This window comes from Dipodomys ordii, unplaced genomic scaffold, assembly GCF_000151885.1.
Source record: "Dipodomys ordii isolate 6190 unplaced genomic scaffold, Dord_2.0 Scaffold127, whole genome shotgun sequence".
Taxonomy (NCBI): Eukaryota; Metazoa; Chordata; class Mammalia; order Rodentia; family Heteromyidae; genus Dipodomys; species Dipodomys ordii.
Genome location: NW_012267343.1, coordinates 5321636 through 5344240, shown reverse-complemented (window position 1 = coordinate 5344240; position 22605 = coordinate 5321636). Strand labels below are relative to the sequence as shown.

At 40.9% G+C, this 22605-nt stretch overlaps 1 protein-coding gene across 1 annotated transcript in view; it reads right to left on the bottom strand.

Annotated features, from left to right (window-relative positions):
• Astn2 (astrotactin 2) overlaps positions 1–22605 on the bottom strand; it is a 777558-nt gene that overhangs the window by 314392 nt on the left and 440561 nt on the right. Inside the window, exon 11 of the mRNA XM_013030183.1 lies at positions 11106–11294. Within this exon, the coding sequence (XP_012885637.1) occupies positions 11106–11294 (189 nt within the window). The remainder of the gene's footprint in view (positions 1–11105; positions 11295–22605) is intronic.

Sequence of the window (22605 nt, the reverse complement as noted above, 5' to 3'; positions counted from 1 at the left end):
GACCTCAAGTACAAAACTCTGTCATCCCTTCAATTACAATAACAAATGACTTCCAAGGTGGGATGTCTTCAGAGAGTAAGGTACCGAAGTTGCCTTGGCATAAGGCAAATTGGAGTAGAATTTCAGCGGAGTGGACTCCATTAATTAAAGATGCAGAATGTTTGGCCAGGGGGTGGGCTGGCTGGTACCTTCGGAGTGTTTATTTATAACAGAGATTGCTAAGCACATTAGTGCATTAGCAGTGTAAACAAGATCATGGGGGGAATGGCAGAAGATACTTAAGAGAACAAACTGCCTGGAGTCACTTTGGAAGCACCCATTATGAACAAACAATCACTGTGCTAATTACAATTGCTCTGCTAATTACAATTACTGTGCTAATTACAATCTATCCTTATCTGTTCCATAGGTTCCCTACAGACTCTTCCTTCTGAGTGCTTAGACCGCCTGAGTTACTGCCTGCATTTGGGTATAATGAAACTGTGCTTCTTTAAAAATTGTCTCTGCTTCAAATGTCTCAATGATTCACACAAGCTTCCCCCTTCTAGGAAAAGTACACAGTCAGGGATTCTGAAGCTAGAACACTTAAAGCTGAAAGAGGGGAGGGTACTGTGAAAAGATGGATGTGAATGGGCCTGCTTGCTTTAGTTGATTTGGTATCTTTACAGACTAAGATGCATTGTTTTTAGGTTAGCCTAGATTACATTTGAAATATGCTACACATAATATGTTTTTTTCCCTCATGTAGTGAATCCATTTCATATATAAAAATAACAATTAATATTAAATCAGATATTTTTCTTTCTTTTCTCCAGTATAAATGGGAAAAGAGTAAGAGAGGCCGGTAATAGACACTTTAACAGAGTGAATGATCAGGAATCTGAAGCATGTCTTAACTCGGGGTGGTGTATAGAGGCTAATGAAAAGAGGATGGACACATGGAGAGAGGAATGATCCTAATACTAAATGTACATGAGTGAAAAAGTAACTAGGAAATTCAGTGAACCAGTGAAAGAAGGGAGAGATGGGAGAGTTGGGAGAATGATGAAGAGAAGGAGTGACTGACATGGATGGACACATTAAATTCCCCTACATAATTATTTGAAGATAATAATCCGTAAGTTCTAAAGAGTGAATAATGATTCATTGGTCCAATAGCCTTCTCAAATAAAGGACATCTTTCTTTAAAAAATTGAATACTTATTTTCTTCCCCCAGTTATATAAGTGTTGATGACATAAGATTTGGGGCTCACTGTTTAAGAAAAATGATGTTTGACTCTGACCAGTGACTGTTCCAAGTGGATTTCTCAATATGTCTCTTCTGACTTTGACCTAATGAGGCAGACTGGTCTGGCTGTCTAGGTTAAATAGCTTTTTACTGCATCCATTGATGGCAACATGGGTATATAGAGGAGGTGCAGATCCGAGTCCTGACACCTTGCCTGTCTCATGTAAGTACCCATTGATCTCAGAGCATCCCCATGTTCATCAGTGAGCCGGGCAGACATACACCAAATAACTTCCATTACACTGCAGCATGCTCTGGGCTCTGTCCAATTGCAGGACAAGACTGTCTATGCTCGATGTTAAAAGCTGAAATGTATTCTGTGCACTTGGTCACTCTGGAGAGGATTATGGGAAGGAGGTTCCTTTGGGACTCCGTGGCTCTAGCCTTGAGATGTGATTCCTATTTTAGATAGGAAACAGAGGAGTAGCAATCCTTCTATTTGTGCATGAGAGCTTGAGAAGCAGTGGTACAGTTCATGTGTATTGAGTTCTGATTAAAGAGATGCATGGGAAATTCTTACCTTTCAATAGAGTTTTCATGTATCATTATGATAATGATATATGATTTCTGGATATTAAACAAGAATATGCTTTGAGATCACATCCACATGAATATGCTCACTTGTTACCTGGGGCATACAAAGTGGTTTAGAGGTTGTGCCTTGAATCCTGGCTCATTATTATCAGGCTATGTGATGTAAGATGTCATACCTAACCTCTCTGATTCATTTTCTCAGTGGGGATTAGGGAGATTTTTTGGGATGGAGATGTAGCTCAGTGATAATTACTTTCCTAGCATTTATAAACCATTCAAAAGAAAAAAAGAAAAATGTAGGTTAATCAACTTGTTTTATTCATGTGGTCATGAGCGAAATACCTTTCTATATCCTTCATAGACAGATGTTGAAAAGAATAGACAAAAATAGTTTCACAATATCAATCATGTTTAACAGCATCAGAAAATAAACCGGAGCCTATGATGAGGTAATAACAGGGGAAGGAGATCGGGAAAGATAGACAGTGAGAAAGACGGATGCAGAGCAAGACTGACAGAACATGTCAGAGCGATTATGATGTATGGCCCAGCCAGGCTTACTGGCCCAACTTCATTCTGTTCAGATGGGTTTCCTAGTCATTAAATATTTTTAATGTCCTGATAGAGGAGAGTGGGTAACATACCATGGGAACTTCTGAATCCAGGCCCAAGTCCATTATTCAGTAAATTTGATCATCTAAGTTCCACATACTTAAATGAGAGAGCTATTTCACTTCAGACAATTGAGAAAGAAACAAAGGAGTTGGAGACACTTAACCTCTGCCCTTTCTTCACTGCTAGCGGAGTTGATTTCCACAAATACCAAGTTGAAGATTGTGCTTCTGACCCTACACTGGCACATCCTGCCTACATTGTGTTAATGTAGTGCTTGTAGGAAGTTGAAAGGATGACCCTAGCTCCAGATCAGAGATGGATCTTGAGATAATACATACAAACAAACAAACATCCGCTAACTGGATGATTCTGGACTGGTGTAGGCCTGGGGAGGGGGTTGAAGATGCAGTGGAAGGTAGAGGAAGTGATATTTACTGACAGCCTGCTGTGTGCTAGAGTCTTTGCATATTAGATTGTTAAATCCTTGTCACAACCCTGCAAGGATATTTTGAAATAAAATCCCACCTTAGAATTGAAGATCTTAGGGTTCATAGTAATTAAGAGATTTGATCGAAGAAAATGCAGACATGGGATTTAGACCCCGTTAGTTTTCCTCTTTATCTATCACTCAGAAGTAAAATGGAACTCCTACAGCATCATGTGCCTGAAGGTGACTTTTCCCTAAGATTCCCCCTTTGTGGAACTTTTGCCTCTTTTGTAGTGTCTCCTTTGGTCTGCTGAGAGCAAATATAGGATACCTACCAATATTATTTGATTATCACAATCCCAGGAAGCTGGTATTGTTAGTATAATTATTCTTAATTTACGGGTGGAGAAACCGAGGCTTACTTAAATACGGTGCCTATGATCATGTAGTTGAAAACAGAAAGCTAAGATTTGGACTTAGAGCCTAACACCAATCAGATAATCCCCCAAATTTTGGATTATGTAAGCTATCTAGAAACATGGACATTCTCTTTTTCAAGCTTCTTAGCTGGGAGAAAATGGTAGGTTTTTGGTGCAGTCCAGGCTTTTCTTATGATCAGGTAAGTAGAAAGCCCTGGTCAGAGGTGAGGGGAATTAAATAAAAAAGCATAGACATTTGTCTGAGATTTGTACCAATGTTCTTACATAACAGGCAATTGGAAGGGGAAAGGGACAAAGGTGTTACAGCAGGATAGAACAGAAACAGTTTAGCTTCAGCCTCTTTGTTGAAGAGGAGAGGAGCTAGGTAGATCAAAGAAACAGGGAGATGCTACATAAAGTGTTTAGAGATTTAATTATACAAGATAGATTCTAGAAGTCTACTATACAACATAGTGTCTACAAACATCAATACAGCAGCCCAGAATACTTAAATATTTTAAGTTTCCTTAAAATATGCCACCAAAATCTATGAATAAAGGGAAGGATATTTTGACAGATATTGGATATTCTTGGTTATAATGGTGTTTAAATGATACATGCTAATCTCCTAACTAGTTGAATTATATCTATCAAGTATCTACAGCTTTTGGAATTGTCAATGTCATTTTGCAAATGTCAATGACACCTCACTGAAAAGGTTTCAAAAACAAAAAAAGAAAACAGAAATGAAAAAAAATCAGCTTTCTGATTTCTGAAAACTACGGTACAGCCAAATTGCCTTGGCTCCTCCTAGAAGGGAGTTGTGAGGCTTGAGTTTCCTTCTATGTCTAAATTAGAAATACTTTTAATAACTATACCATCTTCCTGGTGGTTATGACAATTAAATGGGATTGGTACCTGTTTTATAACAAAGAAGTCCCAGGAACCACAGAAAGCTGGCAAGTCCATGAAGAAAAAGGAGCCTCTGTTACAAACCCAAATCTCATGTCTGCAATTTCCTACAATGGCTTTGAAAGAAGCACATTAAGATGATTCTTCTATCACTTTAGATTTCCAAGAACCTAAATGACCAAAGTATGACCTGACCATTTGTGCGAGGCCTGGAACATCATCAATAGAGCAACACGATCACCACAAAAGCCACTCACCTTATGAAGTTGTTTGTTCCCAAGCCATAAATGAAGGCAGATGGACATACATTCATTCCTTTATGTAGGGACAAGTCATAAATGACAATTTCATACTCAGCATTGGAAGGATCAAATGGGCAAACAAATGATGGAGTATAAGACAACATATAAAAATACACACATGGTTAAAGGGGAGGGGAGGAATAAGGAAAAAGGGGAGAGGAAAGTGAAAGCAAGGTCTGGAAATAGCATGTACATTTCACCAGCTCTTCAGAAAGCACAGAGGCCTGCACAGATTTTGCTGGACCATTTAATCAGATCTGACTCAGTCTCCTCAGATGGGGAACAAGGAGGTGCCAGTAACGGAGACCAGCTTTCCTTGAATTCTTAAAGAGAGCCCTTCTGTCACGCCAAGCGTGGGTGGTGGGTGCAGAATTCTGACAACCCACATCTCACCCAAAACTGTCCTCTTCCGCTGTATAATATGCTTATCTGACAAGCCCTGGAAAGTGTCTTTCTAGCAAGTCTCTGATGAGTATCTCATGTCCTTGAGAGGTCATCCTTTGAGGCCTATGACCAAATACCTGCCACAATTGCATAATCTATCGCTATAATTCACTCATCCTCACTTCTTTTCCTTTTTAGTCTTTTGTCAGTCATGGGGCTTGGACACAGTGTCCCTGAGATCCGTTGTTCAAGGCTAGCACTCTCCCATGTTGAGAAACAGCTCCACTTTTTTGTTTGCTTGTTTTTGCTGGTCCTGGGGCTTGAACTCAGGCCCTGGGCACTGTACCTGAGCCACTCTGTGCCTAAGTCTAGTGCTCTACTACTTGAGCCACAGCATCATTTCCAAATTTTTCCATGTAGTTTACTGGAGATAAGAGTCTCATGGACTTCCCTGCCCAAGCTGTTTTCAAACCGCGATCCTTAGATCTCAGCCTCCTGAATAGCTAGAAGTAGAGGTATCAGCCACCAGTGCCCAGGTTTTATTTTTTTCTTTTCAGTGAATTTTATTGTCTTTATAGTTTTTATGCATCAGACATGAGAGGGGCATGGATTATCTGTTCCATCTCAAGATCTCTCACTCATTGAAGGCTAGGCCTGGAGCTGGTGGATTTTGGTCCAAGCTTCAACCCTAATTCATAAACAACCTCTCCTGGATGCTATTTTCAAGACTCTGGACTCAATAATAGATCTTGACTGATATTTATCTAAATCTCCTGAATCTATCATTGCAGTTGACCTTTCTTCCACATAGGAATAAAGTAGGATGGAGAAAAGAGGGAGGGGGAGTAAAAATATAAATAAACAAGCAGGCTTCAAATACCAAGACACCTTATGAGTTTATCTCACTTGAACAATCTGTTCATTCTTTCACCAATTAAGAGCTAAATGAAGGAAATTCTAATAGCAATCCTGCATGGGTCATTAAGAACAACACTGTGAACTGAAAAGAATTAGTTCAGAAAACCTGACATCCCTTCCTGGGTTTAGGGGCAATTCAGATGTGAGATCATTGGCTCTTCACATTTTCATAGCACTTGACATTTTACCAAAGGCCTTAATATCCATTCATGTCCATTTGAACCTCATTCTTCATCTCTCTCAGCACTCTCCAGTCTCTTAAAGAAGTCCTTAGCTCCTCCCAGAAAATTAACTATACTTGGACTTTTTTGAACTCAATGTCCTTAATCTATCACTTCAGGTCTCTTCTTGGATCCCATTATCCTTCACATCATCCTCACTCATTCATCCTTTGACACCTAACTCTTGATTTCTGTAGTCCTTTTATAAGCTTTCTATCTATTTTGAATTATTTCTATGTTGGTCTTCCCTGCCTCCCCACCCACCATCGTGTTTAGTGTCTGCCATCTTTGTTTCTCTCTCCTTGTTTCTCCATGTTTCTTTAATGTCTCTTGGCACTCTGTCCTGTCTCTATCTATATGTTTCTCAGTGTGCATGAGGATTGCTACTCACACATGGTACATGACCCCTAATCATCTCTTATGGTGCATCCTTTAGAAATAAGTGGATCCAACATGCATCTGCTTGAAGAAGTTGCCTCTCATCGGCGCTTTTGTCTAAAAATCTTCTCCTTAGTTGGGAATTTGGCATCCTCCCCATAGCACCTGGCTTCTACCTCTTTTTTTTTTTTTTTTTTTGGTCCGGTCGTGGGGGCCCTGAACTCTGGGCCTGGGCACTGTCCCTCAGCTCTTCAGCTCAAGGCTAGCGCTCTACCACTTGAGCCACAGCGCCACTTCCGGCTTTTTTCTTTTTGCTTATGTGGTGCTGAGGAATCGAACCCAGGGCCTCATGCATGCAAGGCAAGTGCTCTACCACTGAGCCACCTTCCCAGCCCTGGCTTCTACCTCTTTACTGGAAGCAGGATGGAACACATGGCTGTCTTTACCACATGCTAATATGAGATAAGAAGAAGTTGCATGCATTTATTAGTGCAGAACTGGAAACAAGAAGATCTATGATCTGGCAGTCAGACGCTCTTAACTTTTGGCCCCAGAGAAGTTCTAAATCATTATGAGCACTAGGAGAGATACATCTTGCCCAAACCTCAGTTTCTCCAATCTCCTCCAAATAATAAAAGGCTAGGCATGAATTAGTTAATCTTTAAGCACTTTGTTTAGTTGAAGATTTTAAATTTTGAAGCAGAAACTCAGGTTGCTCTTTCAGAGAGTTTCATGAGAAGACATGGAAACACAGAACTTTCTAGCTACATGTGGTCATCTGGAGAGGGCACGAGAGGACAGCAAAGCAGGATATCACTGTCACATGAACATTCATTAGTTGATAAGAGATTTAGATCTCCAAGGCCAGGAAGTTGTCATAAAATGTGGCATATGGCAGGACGGCTGGTGGCAGTGCCTGCTGGCTACTCTCGAGGGCTGGACCAGAGAGTACTTGGAAGAGGAAAGGAAGGAAGGAAGGAAGGAAGGAGGAGGAGGAGGAGGAGGGGGTGGTGAGAAATGACAACTGCTTTTGATGATGAAAAATCTCACAGGCCTTCTGGAATGTGGAGGACAAAGTTGCTTTAGATTCTCTAGTCCTGTCTGGGGCTCAGGAGGAGAGACTTGAAAAAACCCATCCACTCAGATTCATCCAAAGTAGCTTGCCGACTCACAGTGAAAACTGACTTATCTTGTGACCCCACCCCCACCCCCAAGAGGGGACACCATCTGGAGACAGAAATAATTGCAAAGAAAAGTTTAACCAAAGATAAATGTGAGAAAGGTTGAATAGAATACATTACTTTGCTATAGTAGTGGTTTGGGTAACACCCCAAATGTTGATGTGGTTATTAGCAGTTTGCTTTGCTTCTTTTGTGTCCCCTGTGCCCATCTATGAGCAGATAGGGCAGACACAGGACCTGGCTATTGAAAACAACAACCCAAAGTTGGGGGCTTGAGAACAATGAGCAGAAAGCTTTGGGCAGAATGTTGACTTCTGATGAGGATAAAATTCCAAGTGATCCTGGACACTCCCAGATCAAGGTTTGGGTTACACAACCTTCCAATCAGCCAGTTGGTAGTGGGAAGTTAGGGGGCTGCCTAGCCCAGCAGTGCATTGCTTTGTGATCACTTTCCTACCCCAAAGGCAACATGAGAGCCCAGGCATCCATGCAGTCCCTTCAATAGTTAGCATCTCAGTACCTATGTGGGTCCTCCCTTGGAAAGAAGCTCATCTTTACAAAGTAGAGTGGAAAGTAATACGTTTGATCATTTCTCTCATGCCAGCTAATGACTGCTGCGAGAAATCAATCTACATCAAACATGCAAAGTGCCTGGCACCTGATTTAAAAATATATAATACCTCCTGTTAACAAGGAGGTGGTGAAATGATGCTTGATGTGGTTGGGGCTGAGATTTGAAGGCTGGTGTGTCTGGAGGTCTGCTTTACTCTCTTCCCTTCTGTCTATATGCCTTGGCCTTTGATGACTCCTTCATGGACAGAAGCTCTTTCCCAAGAGGCACCATTCTTAGCAATTACTTCATACTCCAGGTCCTCATGCTTTGTCCTCCGAGAAGTCTTTTAGGTTTCCTTCTAATTCCTTTCAAAAGCCTTCACATGATAAATCTTTGGGAAAAATGGGTATTCCTTAGAATACTGCCTTGCAAATTAAATTTTGCTATTATTTTTCAATTGTGCGTGTCATCTTTCGTGCTTGTAAATTCCTTCCTCAAAGCGAAGTGATCATTTATTTGTTTCTTTCCTCTGAATTACAAGCAGCATTATTCTATCCATCATGATGCTTGAGACATGTTCATAGAGCATTAAAATGATAGGAAACAAGCCCTGCAGAATCACATCCTTGAGTAATAGTTTAGCTACTGAACATTTCTCCCAGAGATTTTCCAGCATAGTTGTGTTCAGCCTCAGTGTGAGCATTTGAGTAGTAGGAAGAACCTTATGCTGAATGTTAGAGAATCGTCTTTGCCAGTAAACTATTATATGGTAAGCAGGCTACTTTATCACCCTGGAATTCTCTCTGAAACTTTCCATTTGTTTGCAACTGCTCACTGGACCTTAGAACTTTCTTCCCAGTTCCCTTTTCTTGCCAATAATAATTTGGGACCATTAGCTGAAACCACCAATATGCTCAGGTGGCATCCACAATAGATACCCTACTTGACATCCCCAGTCAACTCTCTTCCGTGTATGCTACTTCATGCACAGCTTCCATGAGTTTGCAAACTGCAAAGCAATCATTGCCTAAGCTCTTCTTACATGATCTAAGAGTTCTCTCAGGGTTGTTAGAATGAAGACTTGTCTTGCAAGAGCCCCTCCTCTGTTTAACCTTTTCTGTGGCTCACTCTTAGTTAATCTACCAGGTATTGGCTAAGTAACACTTCATCTGAACAACCAATAGAATATCACTACTGTTATATAATCCAACAGAGGCACTCTTGTGCCTTTGCTCAAACTATATTGAACTCCATTGTTAATTGCTTTCCGGAGAGCCTCTATCACTACTTTATTAGACTAATGGATAAAATTTCCCCTCTCAGCTATGCCTTAGTGCCAGGGCATCTGGGGTCATTTGTATCTCATTTTCAATTGTATCCTCAAAAATGAGCCTGGTTCCTGGGGCACAGGACATGGTCAGAGGACATGTAGTCACAAGGATAAATTCATATTTTTGAATTCATATTTTATTCCTTTCTCTAACATGGCAGATAGGGGTTGGGGAATTGAATTAAAAGATAACAGCAAGGCACTAGAGTTAGACTTACATGTGAATCGGGACCCTGCCTGTCACAGCACCGTGAAGTTGAGAACGTCAATCTCTCTGCTACTGACTGCTCACCTGAGAAGTGGAGACTGGTTTTTCTCAAACGTGTTGAATAAAGAAGCTAAGACAGCTCTATCCATTTCTAAAGAGAGGTCTTTAGGAAGTTACTTTAAAGTTCTGTTTCTCATCTGTGAAAAGGGGATGATAACAGTTCCTATTTCTCTATATTGTTGTGAGGATTACACAAGCAAGTGTTCATAATGCAGTAAATACCCTAGGCACTACTGAATTGATGTCAGAAGCCTTTGCTAACACTCTGCAGTGTTTGCAGTAATAATTTGCTTGTCATAGGGAAAAATTTAAGAGCCAGTAACCACACTGTCTATCTGATTACAATGAACACCACTCTTAATGATGGGGTGGGGATAATGATAATGATAATGATGACTATGGTAGTGATTTGTTATTACTTCTAGCTTTTCTTTTTCTAACACATGACCTTCAATGATAAGAGTAACTGTAAATTACCTAATCCTTTTTTATTAAAAATCTGCTAGAAATGATAGCTTTTTGTTTTTAGAGAATTCATTTGTTAGACATGGAACAAGCCTTCTCTCAATCCAACAAATCCTCAGATTTTGAAGCATGAATAAATCCCATCTAAGCTCTCTCTTCTCTAGGAAGAACGGTTTCTAGTTTCTTAAGTTGTCTGGGGAAGCATTTATCATTGATCTATAGGTCTAAATTTTGGGTAGTCCAACCAAACTAAGCTGTCCTCTCTCTCTCTGTCTCTCTCTCATTTGATTAACATTCCTTCTCATCTTGTAGTTTCCCATGTACCAATGTATCATGAACAGAGGAAAAGGTCTCTGACATATTTTTGGAAAAGCAACATCTGAGCAGCTCTACTGAGATCTGACGTGTGTGTGTGTGTGTGTGTGTGTGTGTGTGCACGCGCAAGCACACGTGCACACGAAGACAGAGAGGAAGGGGGTGGTTTGTAAGTAAGTGTTCAAAAATGTTAATACCGTGTATTTCTGAGTGACATGATTTTCATTTTCTACTTCATTAAGTGTCTCTATTTTTGAACTGCCCAAATAGCATCTATAGGATATCTATTTTTAATAGACTAAAAGATTAATTAATTAAACAAATTCCATTAACTGTACTTACAGGAGGACCTAAGATTGAATTTCAAATATGTGAACGGAGTTAGAAAAATGGGAGGGTGGGACAGAGATGTTGGAGGTCAGAGAAAAGATGTCTTCTAGGATGAATGCTGACAACTTCTGGCCCTTTGTGGGTGTGCCTCACTGAGCCTCGCCAGGGAGGGTGAGGTTATCTGCACCCCACTCTGTCCATGGCTTCCCTCCTCCCACCCAATCTGGACTTTGACTGGGAATGTGCAAATGTCTGCCCCATTACCTGAAGGTCATCTGGAACACTTGCCCTTGGTTCACATGCTGGGTCCGGTTGTTGTAACCATGTAGCATCTCTCCAAAGAGTGTGTCGTTGAATTTGGAGTCGGGTTTGAGACACTTGGGGCCTTCACAAACATCTGAGAGCATTAGGCAGGATTTCCCATCTGGAGCCAGCTTGTACTCCTCCACACAGCTGCATGAGGAAACACAACTGGGAGTTAGCTCTACACCTCGGATGCCCCCACCGGAGGTGACCTAAAACCATGGTCTCCTTTGCTTAAAAACAGGTCAGAGTTTAGAAACAGAGGCAGCTATTCTGGTTGGAATGTATCTAGGGCACAGGTGTCTGGAGAAAAGCACATTAATCGTGCAAATTGGTAAATCCAGGGAAAGTCATTTGTGACATTTTGAGGCAGTCAGGGAGGAGACTGGTGTGTGCATCCACGCACAAAGCAAATTTAAAAACGGATTTCCATGAACACACAGACTTAGAAAAGCATGACAGGCCAATTCATGGAGAATTATCAACTAGTTTCTCGAATAAGAATCTATTCCCAGTGTATCTGTCAACTGAGGTTGCACACTGTAGCAAATACAAGTTTGCTATTGCCCTTGTAACTCGGAGGTGACCTTTTCAGGACCATGGACAGTGCACACAGCATCTGCCAAGACTTCTGTTTAATCATCAATGTTAGCAGCCTCTGTTGGGGTTTTCATGAGGTTCCTGAGAGCCAGCCAGACCCTTGTTATCCCTTAGAAGCAGGAATAGAAAAAGATGTGGACCAGATAAGCTCTGAATTTGGAATCTAGAAAGAAAGGAGGGAGTGAAGGTGCAAAGGATGGAAGGGAGGACTGAAGGAAGGGATAGGGACAAAGGAAGGAAAGGAGCAAGGAAGGAGGGAGGGAAGCAAGGAAGGAGGAAGGAAGGGAATAAGACATGGAGAGATGGAAGAAGGAAGGACAAAAGAAAGGAAGAAAAGAAAAGGCAAAAGGAAGAAAGGAAAGAAGGGAGGGAGAGAGGGGAGAAGGGAAGGGAGAAAGGAGGAAGGAAGGTAAGAAGGGTGAGAAAGTGGGAGGAAGGAAAAGAGGAAGGGAGGAAAGTGTAAGACCCTAGGGAAGGGGTGGGGTGAGAAAAGAGAAGCAGAGGTCCTTGCAGATGAATGATCAATTCAGAAACAGAGCTCTACCGATGTCATTTTACCTTCTTGTGACCCATATGGACCTGAGCAAGTCCCTTCACATATTTGTTCCCCAATTTTCTCATCTGTGAAACAGGGCAGAACTTCCCATCTTACCATCATTCATCAAGATACCATGACATCCCATCATGTATTGACTACAAATAAAGGACTAAACATGTACATAACAAAAACAATCATAGTTCTTAGTGGCAATGGGGATGTTTCTATTCATTGGGCAAGTTATCCCCACTAGATAACTTTATATTTATTTCTATATTTATTTTATAACCATGAAAAAATGTAACATCATGATCCCTTCTGTGTACTTATGCAGAATGAGAATCCAAACACTCAGCCTATCACTGTGAGGGGGAAAGTTGGCATTCAAATTCAAGTCTATTGAATAGCCCAGTATTTTTTTTCCTCTTGTCTCCTCTAACTTCAATGACTTCTATTTTACAGGACATGACCCAGGTTGGATTGCTAAAGTTGAGAGAGCAGTGGAGCAGACACTCTCGCATTTGCATTTCTTCACAGGGTAGCGTGAGATCCATCAGGATTGATGGTAAAGAGACTAAGGAACCCGGGGGACAAGGCAGAGGCTCTGTGAGGTGATTTGGAAAGAAAATACATCCAGGTTGCTGGAGCAAACAGCTGATGGATACTACACACAAAGACAGACGAGAAGCAGAAAATAGACAAGCTGAACCGAAGATCTGACCCAAGATCACTCTAGTAAAAAGGCAGAAACTTCTCATGCATGAAGCCAAGTTGTCACTCTTTCCCAGCTGCCCCCTGTGACTAGTGGAATGTGTTGATGCTCTGATTTTCTTACTAATGTTCACAAGTTCCTCCTCAAAGAACAGAGAAAAGTTGCCCAGAAAGAGGACTGGTGAGTTCTTGGTAAAAATCTATTTCCCCTTTATTTTTCTATATGTACTCTTTTTTTTTGCCAGTCCTGGGGCTTGAACTCAGGGCCTGGGAACTGTCCCTGAGCTTCTTTTGCTCAAGGCTAGTGTTCTACCACTTGAGCCACAGTGCTACTTCCAGCCTTTTCTGTTTATGTGGTACTGAGGAATTGAACGCAGGACTTCATGCACACTAAGCAAGCACTCTATCACTAAGCCACATTCCCAGCCCTTACTCCCCCCTTTATTTACATTGGTTAAATATAAGTAACTTCACCTTAGTATAGTTGTTATGCATGTAATTTGAATGCCTAGGAAAAGTGGGATAAATGTTCCATAACATCTGTTTTCATCCATGGATCCATATATATCTCACGGAGGTTCCCAGTACATAAGAAGAAATGGTTTAATTGACATTGTTAAAATTCTCTCTCTTTCTCTCCCTCCTTCTCCCTCCATATGCTCACATGCCTATGCACCTAGGAATAAACATATTATTGTTTTAAATTAGTAGGCATTATCCAAGTCTATAGAGTAAAATGTGGAAGGTCTTCATTTCCTACTCCATATGTCTTATCTTAGTGGTAATCACTATTATCTACAACCTATTCCTCTAAGGTAATCTTCCACACATTTAAATGTCCATTATATGCATACATTATATAAGATACACTATATATGTATGTCTATTTTAATATATAATAAGCTCATTAGTATAAGTGAACTGTACATTGTTACAATATATACACTTGCTCCTAACTCTTTCTTGGATATGTTTTTTAAAGTCACTAGCAGATTTATCATTTAAAATGCTCCTTTGACATTATACAGTATAAATGCACAGTATTGCTTTTAGCTGATTTTTATTGATGGGCACTTTGGCTGTTAGAGCCGTTTGTTATTACACACATCTTCATAATGAGGATCTTTGTACATATATCACTGTGCACTCTGTGAGTATGTACTCTGATGGATTCTTACAAGAGAAATTGCTGGGTCAATGTTTTATGAATTTAACATTTTTGATAAATCTACTAAATAGCCATCCATAGAGGCTCTACCAGTTTACCATCCCATCACTGATGAATGAGAAAGTGAGAGAGTCTTGATTTTTCTACATCATTCATGATCATTATTGTCATGCTATGATAGGGAAAATAATTCATTCTTTTTGGACTTGCATTCTTTAGTTACTGGTGAAGTCCAACATAGTTTCATGTTATGGGTGTTTATATTTCTCCTTTTAGCAATTGTTCTAATGTTTTGGCCATTTTCCTGCTATGATATGTCTATTTGTCTTTTTTCTCATTGGCTTGTGTATGCTCTGCATATTTTCTGCATAGTTATTCTTACCCTTCTATATATACTGACATTTTCTTCCAGTTTGGGCTTATATTGTAATTTTGCTTTTGATGTCTGATTACCTCTACATTCTTGTTCTTTATTGTTTCCAAATTTTGTGAAATGTTCAGGAAGCCAAGAGATGGTAAAAATATTTTTCTATATGTTGTTCTAGCACTGCTATAAATTTGTCATCTTCAGATATTTAATATCAGTGGATTTTTGTGTATTGTAGCAGTGGTGATTTTGAAAATTATTTTAAAAGCATAGACAATTTCCTGGAGGGTCTATCTGTTCACTAAATTACTTGAAATGGCTTTTTGTCCAATATTACATTCCAATGTACAGTATGTATACACCATTTGGATTTCCTATTTAATCATTTATGAATTATTGCAACAACTCCACATTAATTAGTATATAGTTTTACAGCCTGCTGGTTACTTTTTCCTCATTTCCCCTTTCAGATGACTTTAAGAATCAGTTTGTCAAAGTCTATGTCAAACTCTAGTCGGTAGCACTGAACTGAGTTTGAGTGGCAAACACGTTGAAATTGAGGTAAGACTTTACATTAAAAAAAATTAACTCTGTATTGAGAGACAGTTCCTTGCTAGGAAAGGTAGATTGCAAGCCCTGGAATTCCCCACCTTCTGACCTTGTCCTGAATGGACTGGACTACGTGTGAACTACATGTTTAAGAATCGCTTGCAGCTGGGTGGAAGGACCATACGACTGCATGCAAACACAGAGTAACTGTGGCCATAAGCTTTTCAGAGTGTCTTGTGCCCCTCAAGGCCTGCTGAAGACCACCAGTTCCTGCTGAATACCAAAGGATGCACACCTCAATCATCATGGATCCCGTAGAAACACAGAATTAGCTTCTTTGTGTGTGAATGTTTCTAGGTTAAAAAGCTCAGGAACAGCATCCAAGCCCTGAATTCAAGGCCCAGGACTGGCACAAACAAAAGTGATCCATAGTGGGGAAAAAAAGATGATTATTCTATAATCCTGGTACCTAAGCTGGGCAACCATGGGCTCCTGCATTGGAAACACTCTGGTCAGGAGTGTTTTAAATGATGGGATGCAAAATCATCTAAGGAACATCAGCAAGAGCATTCTCAAATCACTAGTAACCTGCTGGAAATACGGGAGAAAGCTTACCTCTCATCCTAAGCTATTTGTAGTCTCCTAATTTAGAAATAGAGTGTTTTTTTTTCTTTTTCTTTTGTCGGTCGTGGGGCTTGAACTCTGGGCTTGGGCTCTGTCCCTGTGCTCTTCAGCTCAAGGTGAGCTAGAAATAGAGTTTTGTACCTTCATTCACCAGCATTTTTTCAAAACAAGCACTGAGGTTTCAGATTTGTTTTTTTTTTTCCTTTTGGTCACAAAAGTCTTGCATATATTTTCTAAGGCTTACTCATGGGCATTTGTAAGAGGTTCTGTGTGAGGTTAAGTATATGTTTTGGATCCATGATAAGAAAGTCTAAAGCCTAATTCTATCATATATCTATATCTATATATGTGTATATCTATATCTATCTATCTATCTATCTATCTATCTATCTATCTATCTATCTATCTATATCTTAAACTCACATTGAAGATCTCGCTGCTGAGAATTCTTCTGTATATATGACCTGATTTGCTCAGTATAACCTGTAGTAGGTAAAACTAACAGTTCCCTCAATATCTACATCCTAGCCAAGTGCTGGTGGCTAAGATTACACCTGTAATCTTAGCTACTTAGGAGGCTGAGTTCTCAGACTGTGAGTCAAAGCCAGCCTGGGCAGGAAAGTCTATGAAACTCTTTTTTTTTTTTGTCGGTCAGGGGGCTTGAACTCTGGGCTTGAGCGCTGTCCCTGCACTCTTCAGCTCAAGGCGAGCACTCTACCACTTGAGCTACAGTGCCACTTCTGGTTTTCTAGTGGTTTATTGGAGATAGGAGTCTCACAGTCTTTCTTGCCCAGGCTGGCTTTGAACCGTGATCCTCAGATCTCAGCCTCCTGAGTAGCTAGTATTACAGTCATGAGCCACCAGCGCCCGGCTGTGAAACTCTTTTCTCCAATTACCACCAAAAAGCCAGTCAAGTGGCACTGTGGCTCAAAGTGGTAGAGCTCTAGCCTTGAGCAAAAGAGCTCAGAGACAGCTCCTGGGCTCCAAGTTCAAGCCCCATGACTGTAATTATGGTTTAGATAAACATTCCCCACCAAAAAAGGACCAGGTGTTAAAGGCCTGGTCAAACTATTGGGAAGTAGTGGGACCTTTAAGGGGTGAATCCTACAGTAAGGAAGTTAGATCACTAGAGGTATGCCCTTGAAGTGGGACATTGGGACCCTGACTCCTTCTTCTCTATTTGCCTCTTGGCCATCATGTGCTGGGCCGCCCCCCCTCATCATATTTTGTGATTATGTACCTTGCTATCACAGACACAGAGCAAGAGGATCAAGAGACCAATCACTGAAAAGCTGGAAATCATCATGAGACAAAACCAGCCTTCCTCTTCCAGTTGATTTATCTCAGTTATTTTCTTACAGCAAAGGGAAGCTGACTAACATATTTGTGAATGTAGTATCTGTCATGGCAAAACAGACTTTTGTTGAGGTGATTAAATGAAGGATCTTGAGATGGAAAGGGTATCATGGGATTATCTGGGAGGGCCCAATTCAATCACAAGTGTGCTTATCAGAAAGGTACAGGAGAATCAGGGCATGAAGTATTGTTTCTGGCCATTGGAAAAGGCAAAGAAACAGGTCTTCTCTTATAGTCTCCTAGATAAGTGGAACAGTTCCTCCTCCTCCTCCTCCTCTTCCTCCTCCTCTTCCTCCTCCTCCTCCTCCTCCCCCTCCTCCTCCTCTTCCTCCTTCTTTTTGTCTATCATGAGGCTTGAAACTCTGGGCCTGGGTGCTGTCCCTGAGTTCTTCAGCTCAAGGCAAGCACTGTACCACTTTACCCACAGCACCCCTTCTGGTTTTCTGGTGGTTAACTGAAGATAAGCATCTCAAGGACTTTCCTGCATGGGCTGGCTTTGAACATCTACCCTCAGATCTCAGCCTCCTGAGTACCTAGGGTTATACTGGTGCCCAGCTAGATAAGTGAAATTCTGACCTTCAAGATCTAAGATAGGTCATGGGTGTTATTTTAAGCCGCCAAGCTTGGGAGGAGTTTGTTAAAGAAGAAAAAGGGAGTTCACAACTCTCAGATGGTGAGGGGAGAGTATTGTGATTGGCATTGTCAGAACAGAAAACAAAAGTTCAGAGAGGAAGGTGGCTAGTCAACTGTGCTTTGAATTGAATCCAAAAATTCATATGTCAAGGTTTATCTGAGCATGGGTGAATGCAAGAACGTATCCAAGACTTTAACCATATTGCAACTGTAGGTTCATGTTGATTTTCTTTTGCTTCAGGGTAGAAAAGGATTATATTCTGGCATGAAAGGAAGGAGGGAGAGAAAAATGACATGGGGTATGCTTAAGTATGACCCTTAAGGACATGTGAGAAATAAACAGGGCCTTAGAAAGGCAAATAATCCTTTGAGTTTTGAATTACGAGTACTTCTGTCCCCCAAGGCACTTTGGGGCACAGGAAGATTTATGTGAAGGTTTGTTTAGTTGTTGGTTTCTTTTGTAAATTTTATTTTTGTATGATGCCATATCATTATCCAACTCCTTTAGAACATTCTGTCGTCTGGGAGAGTATTTTTCTTACAGAAATTCTAAAGAGCGTAGGCTCACAGGAAACCAGCCAAGATCTGCATGAGATTGTATTTATACATATGCCAAAAATGCAAAATATAAAATAAGCACAAAGACACAAACTGGGCATTTTAGCTAAAGGCAACAAATGTGTTACCCTTAACACAACCATCACATCTCAGGGGGAATACCCAGAGTAGATGAGACCTGAGAGACTACCCTGGAAAATGTCCCACGCGTCTAGCTAGAAGCATGTTTTATTTAGTCCTTATTGTACTGAGATGGATACTGTCATTCTGACGTTGCCTCTTAGGACATTTGGTCGACTGACTAAGGTCACATAAGCACTAAAGAAAAGGTAGCATCTTATAAAGGCTATTTTACTCCAAATCCCTGACATTTACTCTGCAGCACAATTTACTTTGTTTAATATGTATCTTTTGCAAAGCAGTAAACTGGGACCTACAGGGGAAAAAGGACTATTGAAGTACAGAAGTTTTTACTTATTTATGTATTGTGTTGTTGTTATTCATTCATTCCTCAGTGGTTTATGGAGCTACTCACATAATTTATTGAAATACACGCACTAGGAATTATTGTTTGAAGAAAAACATAGAATCAAATCCTTCAAAAAATAAGAATACAGAATAGTTAAGGGTAAGAAGAGGTCAAGAACTACCACAGGATGCACTTCGACCCATGTAGGGATAAACTACATTCTATCACATGGCTACAGTAGAGGAGGCTCATTTTCAGTGACAATGACCTTGTGAACAATCCCACCTTGAGGTCATCAGGGCCAGGGCCAAGACCAGCAACTAAGGACCTCCATTGCACTAAACACATTGGAAAATGACATAGGAGTCTTCCCAGTGAAGACTCCCACAGGACCTTCTCAACACCAATAAAAACCAAAGATCTGTAAGGCTGTTCTCTGTCTGGTTTTGGTCTGTAGGTGTCACTCAAAGAAAAGTTGAGAGTTTACAGAAACACTATTTTGGAGGTAATATGCTGAAGGTTATTATTCAGAAAAGATGGAAGGAAAAAAAAAGAAAGGAATCTGGATTCCATGAGAAAATCTAGTCTAAATTATCTTGCATATTTGTCTACTTTAAAACTTCCAACAATAATAATTGTTTTTAAAAAACCTGTCAACTTATTAGTTAATATAAGTAAGAAAACATAGGGAAAAGATTGCTAATTAAATTCAGTCCAACCCTTGAGAATAAAATACTCTTAATATATGGAAGATAAGTCTCCACTGCAGGATTTCTCAGAGTGGTTGGTTACTGGTTTCCAGGTGTACTGAGAAATGCAGGAGACAATTATTCAGTACAGACACTCCCACATAGCCTAGATCAGCAACCTTCCTTTTTTTTTATTCTTTAATCTTCGAGAATGTTCAAAACTAATGCTTCACAGAGCCCACTGGAAAACAGCCGAGCCAATCATGGACTTCATGTATTTCCCTAAAATTGCTGTGTATATTTATTATATCTGTTTTGGCCAATGTTTAAACAGTAGGGAATACAAGGTTATAATGTTTGAAAAGAGTCTGACACACACAGACTGGGATGTAGCTTAGTGGTAAAGCACTTGCTTAGTATGTTTGAGGCCTTGGGTTCAATCCCCAGCACTGCCAAGATAAAACGAACAAGGAAAACAAATACCAAAAGACATGCAACCCACATCCTTCAGTGTAGTCATAGAGGAGATAATTTAGGCCACACTCTAAAAGATGGAAAATTCCACAAAATAAGTGCCACAGTGCTTGCTTACCTCTAGTTACTATCAGTCAAAATCAAATCTCTTGGCTCCAAACTCCAGTTCAGTGATGTATAAAACCAGAGCTGACTTCAGCTTTTGCTGATGAAAACAAGTTAACTGTGGATAGTTATCAAAGTGTTTCTCTCCACTCCCTTCTAATATCGCATAAAAATAACAGAGAATTCCAGGTGCTAGTGGCTCACATCTGTATCCCTCGCTACTCAGGTGGCCAGCCTGGAAAGACCATTCAATAGACTTTTCTCTGAAATTAACCAGAAAAAAAGGCCAGAAATGGAGGTATGGCTCAAGTGGTAGGCTGTCAGCCTTGAGTGAAAAAGCTAAGTGAGAGTATGAAGACCAAGTTCAAGCCCACATATTGGAACAAGAAACAAGCAAAAACCAGAAAGGGGTTGGAGATAGACATATTTTTAAGCCCATATTTTTTTAAAGACCATTTTCCTTGAAACTGGGACTGAGAAATACTTGGGACATTTCAAGTACTCTTCCCAATTTTACTTCCTCACTGGTTCTGAGATGCTTTGGGTGTGTGTGTGTCTGGGAATCACGTTTTCTTCTGTAAATGTCCTGAGAAATAGTGAAATTCCAAAAACGCTGGTGAAATGTCTCACTCTCTTTCATAGAAATAGGTGGGAAAAAATCTCTCCCAGCAAATAATGTCAGGGGAAAATGTACACCCTCCTGAAATCCTAACTAGAAACCACAACTTTCTCTCAAGTGAGGATGCTTCCATTATCCATGATATTTTGTTTTGTTTTCTATTTACTTTGGTTGCCAAGAAGCTCAAAGCTAAATTTATCTCACGTCAAGTGACTCTCATTTTAAACTCCTGAAACCATTTGCTTCCTTTTCCCTTTTACTCCTTATACATGACTCTGATCGGTCCTATCTTTCTATTAACAGCTTTTTTAAAAATGCGTTGGATTTATACCGATAAAATTAAGTTCTCCTGGAAGTACCTACAGTTGACATTGTAAACACACCCACACAAATGAAATTGACAAAGTTGGTTGCTAGGTTACTTGCCAGGGTCTTCCCAGAAGACACTGCTTCTTCACCTATTAAGAGTCACTGGAAATGTTTCAGTTTAGTAGCTGATGACCTTCGCAACCTATCTTGAATTGACCTTCTGCTTGCTATACTGGTGCATGAGCTTTGCCAACATCAATTGGAACCAAACGAGGCTCAGCCACCTGCTCTCAATAGCCTCTTTGACCCTGGGGACAGGGGAGGACAAGGCGATGCATGATTACAATCTTAACATTTCACAAAAGACTATGCACAGGGAAGGTACAAAAAGCTACGGAGGTGGGGGAGGAATGAATCCTTTAATTGGACCCTTATGATTTTGAAGAAATCCTCGGGTAGAGAAGTAGGAAACAAGAACAGTCAGTTACCCGTGTAGATGACTAAGACCCAGTCCCTGCCCATGAGCGATTCTACTGTGGCAGGCATGAAAGCAGGTGGGTCAGTCAAGCAATGATGGAGCTACTGTAGAGAGGTACTGGAAGGTAGGCCTGGTGCACCCAGAGAAAGGATGCTTCACTCAGTTTGGCAGCCGGGGGGGGGTCGGGAGGGGCTTGGTGAGGAGCAGAGCATCTATGCAGCTAGCCAGAGGTCCAGACTGCAGGAAGTATCAAAAGATGGTAGGATCAATTAGAATTAGAAGGCAACATGTCAGCACCTTCCAGCCGTTAAGAGGACCCAGTGGGTAGAAATGGAAAAACCAAACAAAAATAAGACAAGGAGAAAGTCCTTCCTCCCTTCTGACCCCATGGGACTCAGCAGAGGCTTGCTAACGGACTCACCTGCTGCACGGATAAGAGATGGGACCAACCAGGGGCAAATGGATGTGAGGAGGGGTAGAGGGAGAAGAAGAAGGGGAGACAGAAGTCACAATGTTGTCAAGATTTCAGAAGCTGAAAGGCACGAGATCTCACCTAGGAACAAGGCAGGGAAAGGACATGAAAACCACAGCCGTCTCCTAGGCATGCCCTAGGAGACACCCACCAATCCTATCTCACCTCCTCCCTAGGACCTTCCATGGCCACTCTGCCTTGGGGTGGTTTGTGGTCAGTTTTGCCATTAAAACTTCTACCTAGAGGTAGAAAAACTTCAGGTCAGTTCTGATCACACTGAGTCACCTGCACAGTGGAACACACTGCTTTCTTACCACAACCTGTGGACAACAAATTCCTACCATAGGTTTCATGCATGTGGGCTGCCCCTCATACATAATACTTAAAGCTATGCGATGGCAACCTTATACCAATGCAGATCCCTTCTAAAACTCTGCCAAGCTATGATGCCTCATCTCCCTAAGTTCACCCCACTACCAACTCCTTACCACCAACTCCTCCAACATGCTTGGAACCCTAGAAAAATGGAAATGTCCTAATGTTTGCCGTTGAGCCACCTAACTCACTCTGCCATTTCCCTCTATGGTGTACTTTCTCTCTATTGAACTCCACTGGTGTGTGTGTGTGTGTGTGTGTGTGTGTGTGTGTGTGTGTGTGTGTGTGTGTGTGAGGGTTAAGGTTAGGGTTCGGGTTAGGCTTAGTGTTAGGGAGATCTTCACCTCTGTGACCACTCATTGGTAAC